This window comes from Saccopteryx leptura, chromosome 2 (genome assembly GCF_036850995.1).
Source record: "Saccopteryx leptura isolate mSacLep1 chromosome 2, mSacLep1_pri_phased_curated, whole genome shotgun sequence".
NCBI lineage: Eukaryota > Metazoa > Chordata > Mammalia > Chiroptera > Emballonuridae > Saccopteryx > Saccopteryx leptura.
In genome coordinates, this window is record NC_089504.1 from 251,071,006 (window position 1) to 251,084,647 (window position 13,642).

Sequence of the window (13,642 nt, forward strand, 5' to 3'; positions counted from 1 at the left end):
ACTGAGAACAAGGACCCGCCCCATGTGGAGAGCCAAGCTGCAGGCACAGCCGGGCCCCTGGTCTTCTGGGGTGCATTCTGGCTGGCATCAAAGCCCCAGGTGCACCCCTTCGGGCTGGTTTTCCAGTTTTTGTGTTTCACTTATGTAGGTCCACCCCTTGAAACTCCATGAATGTGGTTTTTAAACAAGGTGTTTTAATATAAATAAATTTAAGTAATAAATATTGGTACAGTATCTTCATGTTTAAAATACAGTTGTTACAGCCGAAACCTGAGAATTTTTAGATGTAGTCTTATCTATGAATCATATTTAAGATGGAATCTTTTCTAAATAAGTGAAATTTTTTGGGTGCCTGGAATGGGTGCTTAATAAATGCCTGAATTGAGATTCCTCAATACCATGACTGATCTGCACTTCCTGGAAGAGAAGCAAACCCCAGCAGGGCGAGAGTGAGGTTGGCTGTCATGCACTGTACGTGTGCCTTTGTGTCGTGTAGTGTACACTCTGTTGGTGCAGCTGATTTTGTTTTGTGGGATGGCTAAAATAATTGAAATCTTTATCACTGTTCTCCTGCAAAGAAATCGGCCTTTGGTGAACAAAAACTGGTCTCTTTGCTCAGCCGTCCTGATTGATATTTATGGACGTATCTGTGTGGCTTTGCCATTTTGTGTTTTCCTTAACACCCTTTCCAGGATGGACCATTTTTATTTTCCAAAAGGTTACATGACTATTTTGAGGGTTTCACCTCTGAAATAGTGAAATTCAGTTCTCTATGTTTGTACACCAGTGTCGTCTATAGACTCAGTCCCTTTCTTTGTGCTTAAGAAAAGTAAGTCCCCTTTATAACTTCCTGTTGAAACAGACCTTCTCCATTCTGACCTCCACATGGTAGGCGTTGGAGTAGCCGCTTTGCAGACTGCTTGGACGGTGGTCCAGGCTTTGTTACTGAGACTGCCTGCTGTCCCCAATTCTAGAATTTGAAGTTGCGCAACCTAAGGATATTGCCCGTGACTTAAGTTGAAGTTCTTACGAGATTTGCAGTTGAGTTAGGTTGTGTTATAAATCTGTCATAAATTAGTTCATTGTCTTTTTGCAGGATTTGATGCAAAAGCATTTCATTTTAAAGCACCAAACATCAGTGAGCTGTCAGCAGTAAAAGTCTAACAAAAATTTGAGCAGTCTTAAAAATCATGTTGCCTTTTTTTCTCAAAATATTTCCTCTCAGGTAAAGGTTGTGACAGGAAAGGATGGGCAGACTGGTACTCCCGTTGCTATAGCAACCCAGCTTCCGCCAAATGTTTCTGCTGCTTTTTCATCCCAGCAGCAACCATTTCAGGTACTTGTCAATGGTTCTCAAATGTAGCTTCATCCCAAACTTTCCCTTCATTCAGGTATTTTAACCTTCAGTTACTATTTTCTCTTAGTATTTTTTCCAGAGCCCATTCCTTATATTAAAAAAATAAAGAAGCTTTCCTGCATATGGAGCGATAAAATTAAGTTGCATGAGTGAACGACAACCCAGAGCTAATGCACTATTCTTGTGTTGACCTGTGCTGCAGTCGTAGCTGTAGTGTGCATGTCACCTAATCCTCATGGTCCTGTCGAGCGTGTGCCAGGACCCCTCGTGTGCTGTGTTTTATGTGGGTTCTTTCTGTGTCTTCTCTCTGTGTTTTTGAGAACAGTGCAAAACAGAAACAGGAAGAAAAGATTTAAGCAGATGATCACGTGGTATTTTCAGTAGCTGGAAGAAACACTGACGTGAAACCCCTGAAATCACCTCACCCACAGGCCTCTACATGGGTGTCAGTGATCACTCAGTGTTCCAATAATAAGGACCTAAACGTATCAGTTCGATTCTATTAGTTTTGGAATAGATTGTGCTGGGTTCAGAAAGCAATTTCATCTCCGTCGTGATGTTTCTGAATTTTTTGTTTTTAATTTTTTAAATAAAATTTTTATTTTTCAACTACAGTTGACATATAATAGTTTCAGAAGTATAACATAGTGATTAGACATTTATATAACTTGCAAAATGATCAACTCAAGTCTAGTACCCATCTGGGACACTGTACATAATTATATTATTTTTTAAAATTTTGATGTAATTTCTTTTTTTTAAGATTTTACTTATTTTATGGAGGAGGGGGTAGTGAGAAGTATCAACACATAGTTGCTTCACTGTAGTTGTTCATTGCTTGCTTGTCAGTATGTGCCTTGATGGGCAAGCCCAGGGTTTTGAATCAGTGACCTCAGCATTCCAGGTTGATGGTGTATTCACTGCACTACCACAGGCCAGCCTTTTGATATAATCTCAAACATGGAAAAGTTGCAGTAATAGTACAAAAGCTCCCAATATCCCTTCCTCAAATTCACCAATTGTTCACTTTTTGCCCCATTTGCATTGCTTCATTCTCTCTCACATATGCACACACACATTTCCCCCTGAGCTATTGGAGAGGCAGTCATAGAAATCCTGTCATGCCATTTATCCCTCAGTATGTGGGCGCGTCCCAAGTCAGAGGTCTCTGATGTGTTCGCAGCACAGTGCTCAGGTCAGGACACTGCGTGTTGCAGTGCGGTGTCTGAGCCACAGCTCAGGCAGGTGTCTTCTGTCCGGGGGACGTCCCTTGTTGTTTTTTCTGCAGTCTGCGATCTTGAGTCTTCTCTCACCTGGGCCTGCCCCTACATCTTGCCGGACCTTTTTTTTTTTTTTTTTTTTTTGAGGCATCCTGGCCAGTTATTTTGTGGCATGTCTTATGATGTGGGCCTGTCTGATATTTCCTGTGTCTGATAAGGGTCTTGCATTTTAGAGAGGGATACCATGGAAGTGATGCTGTGTCCAGCTCAGGGTGCCCTATGAGGAGGCCATGATGTCACTTGTCCTGTCACCAGTCCACGAGGCTTTTTCACTGGAAGGCTATTATTTTTCTTTGAGTGAATAATAAGAAATTTGGGGGAGATACTTTGTGACCATATAAATATCTGGTATCTCATTAAACTTTTGACCACTAATCCTAGCATTTGATGATGAGCCTTGCCAGAATTAGTTATCACCTTAGAGATTGCAAAATGGATTTCTAACTCCATCATTCCTTTTACATTTGTTAGTTGGCATTCTACTGTAATAGTAAGCTTCCTTTTCAATTTATGGATGTGTACATGAATCCTTTTTTCACCGGTGGTTATAATGTGCACCAGTATTTATGTCTTTGTTCATTTACACTTACTAAACTTAGTTGACTTGACTCTCTTTGGTCTATAGTTCCATGACAAACACGCAGAGCTGTGTAACTACCACCACCATAGTCAGGAAGCAGAGTGTTCATGTGGTCAAGTTCTCTGTGGTCAGGTCTCACCCTCCCTCAGCCTTCATCTGTCTGCACTTCTGTGATTTTGTCTTTTCCAGAATGAGTCATTAGTGGGGTCCTACAGTCTGTTGTCTTTCATTCTAGCTGCTTGCAGTTGGCACAGCACACTGGAGAGTCCTGCACGTGGGTGCGTGTGCCAGTAGTTGTTTCTGTTTTGCCGAGTGGTGCTCTGTGTGTTCTGTTACCCTTTGAAGGACAGTTGAGTTGCTTTCAGCTTTTGGAACTTAGGGGTAAAATTGCAGTGAATGTCCATGTACAGTTCTTCCGGTGAACGTAGACCTTCATTTCATTTGGGTAAACGCCTAGGGGACAGATTTCTGACTGTTCAATAAGTGTATGTTAAACTTGGTGAGAGGCCACCCACCCTTTCCACAGTAGCTGTACTGTTCCCTCCCCTCCCCAGTGCTAGTTATAGTCAGCTCCCTTCCCTTCCCTTCCCTTCCCTTCCCTTCCCTTCCCTTCTTTTCCTTTTCTTTTCCTTTTCTTTTCCTTTTCTTTCCCTTTTCTTTCCCTTCCCTTCCCTTCCCTTCCTTTCCCTTCCTTTCTCTCTCTCTCTTTCTTTTTTAAAGGGAAAGAGATGAGAAGCATCAACTCTTGGTTGCATCACTTCAGTTGTTCATTGATTGCTTCTAATATGTGCCTTGACTGAGGGGCTCCAGCTGATCCAGTGATCTTGGCTCAAGCCAGCAACCTTTGGACTTCAGGCCAGAAACCATGTGATCATGTTGATGATCCCATGCTCAAGCCGGATAAGCCAGTATTCAAGCAGATGACCTGGGGTTTCGAACCTGGGACCTCAGTGTCCCAGGTCGATGCTCTATCGACTGCGCCACCTGATCAGGTCATACCTTTCTTTTGTAGTCATCATGATACTGATGTAGTGGTTTCACTTTGTATGGCTCTAGAGACTCATGATGGTGAACATGTTCCTTTGCCATTTGTGTATCTTCTCTGGGGAAGTGTCTGTTCCTCTCTTCCACCCATCTTTTTCTTTTCTTTTTTCTCAAATTTACTTATTGATTTGAGAGAGAGAGGAAGGGAGAGAGTGAGACAGAAACATTGATCTGTTTCTGTATGTGCCGTGACCGGGGATCAAACCGACAACCTTTGTGTATCGGGATGACGCTAACCAACCGAGCTGTCCAGCCAGGGTTCACCCAACTTTTTCATTGAGTTGTTTGTTTTATTATTGCCGCGCTTGAGAGTTCTTTATAATCTATGTATTTTTTTGTCAGATATATATTTGCAATTTTTTTGTTCTCTGGCTTTGTTTAGTACTCTTTCACAGAGCCAAAGTTTAAGTTTTCTAGCTTATTATAATTTTTTAAAATTTATTTTTCTCGAATTTATTGGGGTGACATTGGTCAAAAAGTTTTAAATTTGATGCCTATTTTTTTTCAGTTTTCTTTTATGGATCATACTTTTTGACATATCTAACAACTTTGTTCAACCCAAGGTTCAAAGATTTTTTTGTGCATTTTCTAGAAGTTGTAGTTTTATATTTTGGCATGTGATCCTCTTATTTTTTTATTTTTTTTTACAGAGAGAGACAGATAGGGACAGACAGACAGGAACGGAGAGAGATAAGAAGCATCAATCATTTGTCTTTCATTGCGACACCTTAGTTGCTCATTGACTGCTCTCCCATATGTGCCCTGACCGTGGGGCCACAGCAGACTGAGTAATCCCCTGCTCGAGCCAGCAACCTTGGGTCCAAGCTGGTGAGCCTTGCCCAAACCAGATGAACCTGCGCTCAAGCCGGCGACCTCGGGGTCTCAAACCTGGGTCCTCTGCATCCCAGTCTGATACTCCATCCACTGCGCCACCACCTGGTCAGGCGCATGTGATCCATTTTGAGTGAAGTTTTATATTACATGGCAAGCAGTTCATTTCTTTGCGTATCGATATCCAGTTGACCCAGCACTGTTTCTTAGAAAGACTATCCTGTATGTTATATTGACGTTGCACGTGTGCCAGATATCAGCTGGTCCAGTCTGTGTGGCTCTGTCTCTGAGCTCTTCCTTCACTATCTACACATGTCCTGCCAGGGTTTTGACTGGGATTGCATTGAGTCTGCTGACAAGTTTGGGAAGAAGTAGTATCTGAACAGTAATGGTGTTTTCCAGTTCAGGAATATGACACCTCTCTCCATTTATTGTGATCTTTTTTCCTTTCTTCAGTGTTTGGTAGTTTTCAGCACCCCAGCTCTGTATATGTTTTGTTAGATTTATTATGCCCAAGTATTCCAGGTTTTTTGTCATTGTAACTGGTATTTAAATTTAAAAAATTTTGTAGTTTATTGGCAGTATATAGGAATATAGTTGATTATTTGAACCTGTATTCTGCAGTTATGCTAAACTCATTCATTAGTTTTAGGAGCTTCTTTTTGGTAGATTCCATGGGATTTTCTACAGAGAAAATTAGGTCTGCAAAGAAAGCAATTTTTTTTCCTCCCTTTACTGTGTTTCTTTTTCTTGCTTTATTGCATTGGCAAGTTCAGAATAGGATTGGTGAGAACACATTCTTATCTTCTTCCCAGACTTGGTGGGAAAACATTTAGTATTTTACCATGAGGTAAAGATGTTAGCTGTAGATTTTGTAGGTGTCCTTTATTTAGGTTAAGAAAGTTTCTTTAATTTTATCATTTATCATGAGTGGAAGTTGAATTTTGTCAAATGCTACTTCTGTATCTATTTGCATGATCTTGTGATCTTTTTTTTATTTCTTTGGTCTGTAAACACACTGAATTGCGTATAGTGAGGTATAGTTTGTAAGCAGGGAATGCACACATCTTGAGTGTGACAGTGCCTATTTATCCACATGCCTGTCAAGATATTCACTTCCATTCTATCCCCTTGTGCCTCCTGCTAGTCATCTGCTGCTCAGTCCCTCCCCCCACTGAGTGTCCTGCTGTTTTTTGTTTGTTTTACAGGGACAGAGAGAGAGAGAGTCAGAGAGAGGGATAGATAGGGACAGACAGACAGGAACGGAGGGAGATGAGAAGCATCAGTCATCAGTTTTTCGTTGCGACACCTTAGTTGTTCATTGATTGCTTTTTCATATGTGCCTTGACCGCAGGCCTTCAGCAGACCGAGTAACCCCTTGCTCGAGCCAGTGACCTTGGGTCCAAGCTGGTGAGATTTTTTTGCTCAAGCCAGATGAGCCCGCGCTCAAGCTGGCAACCTCGGAGTCTCGAACCTGGGTTCTTCGGCATCCCAGTCCGACGCTGTATCCATTGCGCCACGCCTGGTCAGGCTGTCCTGCTGTTTTTTGTTTTGTTTGTTTGTTTTGTCCTGCTGTTTTTGATGCTCAGATTATCTGTAACTTGGCCAGTTGGAGCCCCTCCAAACTGACTCTAGCACACTTCTGACACCCTCTTCCCTGAGATGCTCCTCGAGTGCTTTCTCTGCGAGCACTTCCTTCCTTTCCTGTACAAGATATTTAGGCTCATCGTGCATATTCCTTCATGCAGCCCAGGACCCGGTGGGGCTCCGAGGAGTCTGCTTCCTGTTGGTGGGAAAATGAATTTGAGCCTGATGCTCAAGTGCTTCTTGTCTTGAGTTTTATACATTTGAAGATAAGATTTGTTAAGGTGCAGGCTGTCAGAGAATTGACTTGTGGGCATCTTTCCTGTGAGTGCGTAGAGGACTGTAACACTGATGCGATTGTGGACCACACTGGTAGGTATTTGCACTGGAATAGTGGGGCAGTGGACGCAAGGAGGGCCTGCAGGCTGGGGGAGAAGATGTGCAGTTTCCACAGTGACTCACTGTCATAGTCACCAGAGTGCCAGAAACTACACCGGACAGAATCGGATGTGATCAGCAGGATTCTGATGGGAGTGAGTGTGGAGGTGTGATGTGGAGGACGTGGGCATGGGCAGACCCTTTGACCAGCAAGTGCTCCTAGGTTACTCCCATGTTTGTGTGCCAAAAGCACACATATTAATGTTCCTGGCAGCATTGTCTGTAAAAGCCCCTGACTGGAAAGACCTGAAATGTCCACACACAGCAGTGCAGACCAGCGATCGTGCACCCCCCACAGAGGAATGCTAATGGGAGTCATCATTCACAGCACCGGACACTGCATGGGCTGGTGTCCGCAGCACTCTTTGGCAACCCCTGGGCAGAGGAAGGGCTTCCAGAAGACAGGTGCAGAGTTCCTTCAGGGAAGGCTCATTAGGAAGCAGAGCGACAGATGCTGGGTCGAGCTAGCTCTGCAGGTGGTACCTGCAGGAGGTGTTTGCAGTCTCACTCACTGGGGATCTACCAGGCACAGCAGCAGGTGGTATCCATGGTGATTTCTGTGTGTACTGTTTCCAGTGGCACGCAGAACGTCTTCCACTTTCTTCCTCAACATTTTGCTATGAAAAATTTCCAAAAGAGAAAAGTTGGAGTGTTCAGTAAATACCCATATCCCAATACTTGAATTCTGATGAACTTTTTACTATGCTTTTAAAATTGCAAACATGTGTTCATATCTTTCATATATAGGATATATTCCATAATAAAACTTTTTTAAGAGACTTAAAAGTAAAACTTAGAAACCACCATTTTGAATTGCAGGTATCTGAGGCAAACACTAGTAGATGTGTAAGGAAATGGGGAGCCTCTCAGAAAAGAATTGAAATGAGAAACATCCTTTGTTTTTGTTTGGGTCTTTTTTTGTTTTTTGGGGATTTTTTTGTAGAGAGGGAGAGACAGGAGGGAGAGAGATGAGAAGCATCAACTGATAGTTGGGGCACCTTAGTTGTTCATTGATTACTTTCCATATGTCCCATGGCCTGGGAGCTCCAGCAGAACCGGTGACCTTAGGCTTCAAGGCAGCAACCATGGTGTCACGTCTATGACCCCACACTCAAGCTCATAAGCCCATGCTCAAGCTAGCAACCTCGGGGTTTTGAACCTGGTTCTTTAGTATCCCAGGTTGATGCTCTATCCACTGTATCACCGCTGGTCAGACATGAAATACCGTTTTTTTCTTCAGGGAAAAAAAATCTCGGCATGAGTTTTCTTATTTACAACCAGTTGTAGAATGTTTATATTGACCGATTCATGTTGACTGATGAAACACTCCAGGAATAAATTCAGAGTTCTCTGTGGTACATATGTACTGATGTCTTTGTGCTTCCATAGGACACTGAGGCATATTGTGGAGTGCAGACTGTTGTATATAAAGTAATACATGCACACATGTTTATTTTCTATGGAAAGAACTATTCTAAGTAGAGAATATCTTTCAGTGATGTTTCTGGTAGAGAAAATGAATATTTGACCCTAATTTCATCACCCTAACAGATTTTTTATATTACATCACATAAATATTAGTTGACAGTGTATTATACTTTATTTCATCTAACAAATACTCTTCATATTTTATTCACTTTTAATCCCATTTTAACAGCTTCTAATATCCCATCACTTTAAGGAACTGTAATCCCATTAAACCGTTTTTTAAAATTTTTAGGTTATATCTATTCTACTGAGGAAAAACATTTAGAGGCAGCATCAGTGAATGAAGAAAATCTGTTTCTGGTACCTGCCACATATTGTCACATAGCTCTTAGCTTTAAAAGTGCTCCTAGAAACACCCAAGTGGTACCAGTTTTATTACGGCCTTGCCATGCTGTTAAGCATTCTATACAGAGTTTAAGGCACAATCTCAGTGAATATTGTTATTTGCAACCAATTATACGAGTTTTAGCTAGTCTGTTGCTAGTCCAGCTCTAGAAATAACTGGAGAGGATTGCTCTGTCTGCTTCCCCAGGTCTTAAGGGGTGTTCTGGAGTGTGGTTACCTTATGCAGGACAACACTGTTTTATTACAGTTATGTAAATCTGAAAAACTGTTCTCATTGGAGATTTTTTTTTTTAATTTTATCGAGGACTTTTTTTAAATTTTTTTTATTTTTGGCAGAGACAGAGAGAGGGATAGATAGGGACAGACAGACAGGAAGGGAGAGAGATGAGAAACATCAATTCTTCATTGCAGTTCCTTAGTTGTTCATTGATTGAGTTCTCATTTGTACCTTGGCCACCAGGGCTACAGCAGACCGAGTGACTCCTTGCTCGAGCCAGAGACCTTGGGCTCAAGCTGGTGAGCCTTGCTCAAACCAGATGAGCCCTCACTCAAGCTGGTGACCTCGGGGTCTTGAACCTGGGTCCTTCCGCATCCCAGTTCGACGCTCTATCCACTGCGCCACCGCCTGGTCAGGCTGGAGATTATTTTTTTAACAACTCTATGTTAGAAAAAAATGATACTTACAGTTCTATAACCCTACCCCAACTGTTTTTTTTCATTCTGACATAGGCCCTCGTGTTTGTGTGTATGTAGTTGAATGTCTGCAGTGTAAACTGCCAGTGCAGCTTGTTCTAATGGACACACTTTCAGAAAGAAAGCAGCATGAAGAGTTTGTCCTTTCCTCTCTGATACCTTGTTCTGAGGTCATCTGGTCCAGAGTCCTTTCCACTGACAGTCCTGTTGAGGTGCTCGGAAAGGTCACTGTCTCCCTCAGACCATCTGGCCTTTCAGTAACTGAGCACCCAGTCTCAGAACTGCCACCATCCCACACAGTACAGTTTATTTGCTTATTTAAGTTGGGCAGAAATTCACCCCAGTAACTTCCAACTGCAGCCACAGGGCTTTGCTGCTGCTCCCCCCCCCCCCCAAGTGAGAACCGGTATGGGAGAGCAAACAGACAGACTTCTGCATGCACCCGACCAGGATCCACCCGGCATGCCCACTAGGGGGCGATGCTCTGCTCATCTGGGGCATTGCTCCGTTGTAGCTGGAGCCATTCTAGCACCTGAGGCAGAGGCCATGGAGCCATCCTCAGCACCCAGGCCAACTTTGCTCCAATGGAGCCTGGCTGCGGGAGGGGAAGAGAGAGATAGAAAGGAGAGGGGGAGGGGTGTAGAAGCAGATGGGTGCTTCTGTGTGCCCTGGCCAGGGATTGAACCCAGGACTTCACACACCAGGCCGACACTCTACTGCTGAACCAACTGGCCAAGGCCTCTTTTTTTATATATATATATTCAGTGAGAGGCAGGAGACAGAGAGACAGACTATGTTTCCTCCCTCATGCACCTCAACTGGGATCCACCGGGCAAGCCCACTAGGGGGTGATGCTCTGCCCATCTGGGGCTGCTGCTTCGTTGCTCTGAATGGAACTGTTAGCGCCTGAGGTGGAGGCCATGGAGCCATCCTTAGCACCTGGAGCCAGTTTGCTCCAGTCAAGCTATGGCTGCAAGGGGAGAAAGAGAGAGAAGCGAGAGGGGAAGAGAAGGAGTAGAGAAGCAGGTGGGTGCCTGTCTTGTGTTCCCTGACCAGGAATTGACCCGGGACATCCACTCACTGGGCCAACGCTCTTATCACTGAGCCAACCTGCCAGTGCCGGCTTTGCTTCTTCCTGCAGAATGGCGGGAGCCTGTACATTAGGGTGGCAGGTGTTCTTGGTGTCTTTTCCAGCCCTTCAAATATTTTTCTTTTTAAATTTTTATTTATTGATTTTTAGCAGGAGAGAAAAGGTGCGAGGGCAGTGGAGAGAGACAGGAACATCGATGTGTTCCTCGGTGCACCCTGACCAGGGATGGAACCGGCAACCTCTGTGCTTCCGGACAGTGCTCTAACCAACCAAGCCATCCAGCCAGGGCTCAAGTGTTCTTTTCTTGATGCACTCTCTAGACTCCCTAGAAATCTTATTGTCCTCAGTGGATGAAGTCAGTTTTGACGTCATCTCTCTTAAAATGGGCGGCTGCCAGAATTCAGTTCCCATCCAAAATTCCCCTTTTCTCTGTGAGAACATTTCTTTTTTATTTAAAGTTCTGATAAGTGATTGTTAATTAAAATCAAGTTTGAATTTTAAAGTCAGCGGTAACTTTCCTAATAGTCACGGAGATAGTATACAATAAAACCAGAAGTCACCCTGAAAAGCAAGAGTAAATGGCAATGCAGAAGTTAGGAGCAGAGAGCTTGGCCTTTCCCTTCTGTGTGTCTGATGAGAAGTTTTTCATTTAATGAAGGCCAGTTTATCCCCTTTTTTTTAAACAAGGATCTCCAGTCTTCTAGCACCGTTTTGTTGAAAAGACTTCTCAAAAACCTGTGGTACATTTGCACAATGGAATACCATGCTGCCGCAAAAAAGAAGGAAATCTTACCTTTCGTGACAGCATGGATGGACCTGGAGATTATTATGCTGAGTGACATAAGCCAGTCAGAGAAAGACAAGTACCGTATGATTTCACGCATGTGTGGAATCTAATGAACACAATAAACTTACAAGCAAGATAGAGGAAAGAAAAAACTTTTTACTCCCTTTGGTTGTTCCCAGCCTTCAGGAGGAGATAACAATCACTGATGGCAGTCACTGTGAGCCCCCCTTTGGACCCCTCACTCAGTTCTGGCCCTCTGTCCACCCTTAAGTAGCACTGTGCCATCCTGGTGACCAGAGTCCCCAGTGCATCTCAGACCCAGGCCTCTGTTCTCTCAGGACTCTGTTTTTAGTTCACTGACCCACACCCCACTCTGCTGTTTAGCCTTCCAGTGCATTGATTATTTCAGATATTTTAGTTTTTCAGTTCTAGAATCTCCATTTGGTTTTCTGTTTGGATATATATGTGTTCTTTTTTTTTTTTTTTTTTTTTTTCATTTTTCTGAAGCTGGAAACAGGGAGACAGTCAGACAGACTCCCGCATGCGCCCGACCGGGATCCACCCGGCACGCCCACCATGGGGCGACGCTCTGCCCACCAGGGGGCGACGCTCTGCCCACCAGGGGGCGATGCTCTGCCCATCCTGGGCGTCGCCATATTGCGACCAGAGCCACTCTAGCGCCGGAGGCAGAGGCCACAGAGCCATCCCCAGCGCCCGGGCCATCTTTGCTCCAATGGAGCCTCGGCTGCGGGAGGGGAAGAGAGAGACAGAGAGGAAGGCGCGGCGGAGGGGTGGAGAAGCAAATGGGCGCTTCTCCTATGTGCCCTGGCCGGGAATCGAACCCGGGTCCTCCGCACGCTAGGCCGACGCTCTACCGCTGAGCCAACCGGCCAGGGCTATATATGTGTTCTTTATTGCAACATATTTTCTTTATATTCTGGACATACTTACTAAAGCCATTGGCAAATCCTCTCTGCGTGATTCCAGTGAGTGGGTCATCTGCTTGATGTCCATCAGTGGTTTTCTGAGTGTGGCTCACGTTTTCTTGTTTCTTTGTGTTTTGGAGTAATTTTGACTTGGATTCTGAATGTTGTGACTGACAGGATGCAGAGAGTCTGAGGAGTATGGATTGCTTTTCTCCCATAGTTAGCCTGTGTGACTGGATTAGAACCGTGCACTCTGTCTCTTGAGGGTTGGTGTCTGGAATCTCAGTGGCCGTGTTGCTGTGCACAGGGTCTTTGTGTCTGTGTGGTGCAGAAGACAGCAGAGCTGACGGAAAGCCCAGGCCTCCCCGTGTCCAGCCTGGGTCTGTGGAGTCCCCTTCCTCACTGCTGGCCTCCTGCCTTGTCCCAGTGCTCTGCAGGCAGTGAGGCTGGGTGTCTGGGGCTGAACTGGTAGTCCATGTGGTGCACACAGGCCCTCATGTCAGTGCCATAAAACCAGAAACCACTCCTGGCCTGTTCTCTTCCTTCAAGGACAGAGTCCCTCCCTGAGCCTGCCCACCGTCCTGTGTTTTATGTTTCCTCCGGAGTTCATGTTTATCTGGAGTGTGTTTGGTTCAGTAGGAGTTACTTGGCCACTACTGGATGCAGAGCCCTTCATCAGTCTCTTATTTAAAAAGCCCTTCTGATTATATAAGTAATATATGTTCATTATGAAACATTTGAAAAATTTAGAAAAGTTCACACATGCAGATGATAAATTCCCTGTGATTCTGTCTCCAGAGATGACACTGTTCATATCATGTTTTTCAAATCATTCTCTCTTCTGCCCTCTCTCTCCTTCCCTCCCTCTCCTTCCCTCCCTCCCCTCCTCCCCCATCTTCCTAAAATGTAACAGGGTACTTACCCCTTTAGTTACTCTGAGCCTATCCCCATGGGAGGCAGTGGCCTGTAGCCTGGTTGGAATGGGCTTTGTCATGTCCACTCCTCAGGCTATAAAGGTCAATAGCTCCCTTATGGAATAGTGACTCTGTTTAGGCATCTGTAACTTTTGCACCGAAAATGCTTCACTAAGTAGAGCGGTCGTCATTGAGTCATTAAAACAATGAGCGAGCAGCAGTTGTTCGACATCATCCTCAGCGTTTGGTGTCATGGCAAGGGTACTACAGGTGTGGCAGGTGTGG

General features: G+C 44.4%; 1 protein-coding gene across 8 annotated transcripts in view; it reads left to right on the forward strand.

Moving 5' to 3' along the window:
* Positions 1-13,642, forward strand: part of EP400 (E1A binding protein p400) — a 90,522-nt gene that overhangs the window by 18,077 nt on the left and 58,803 nt on the right. For 2 of the 8 annotated variants that reach the window (XM_066371224.1, XM_066371223.1), the window contains exon 3: positions 1,226-1,336. The exons of the other annotated variants lie outside the window; for them this stretch is intronic. In XM_066371224.1, the coding sequence (XP_066227321.1) occupies positions 1,226-1,336 (111 nt within the window). The remainder of the gene's footprint in view (positions 1-1,225; positions 1,337-13,642) is intronic. 8 annotated transcript variants of the gene reach the window in all.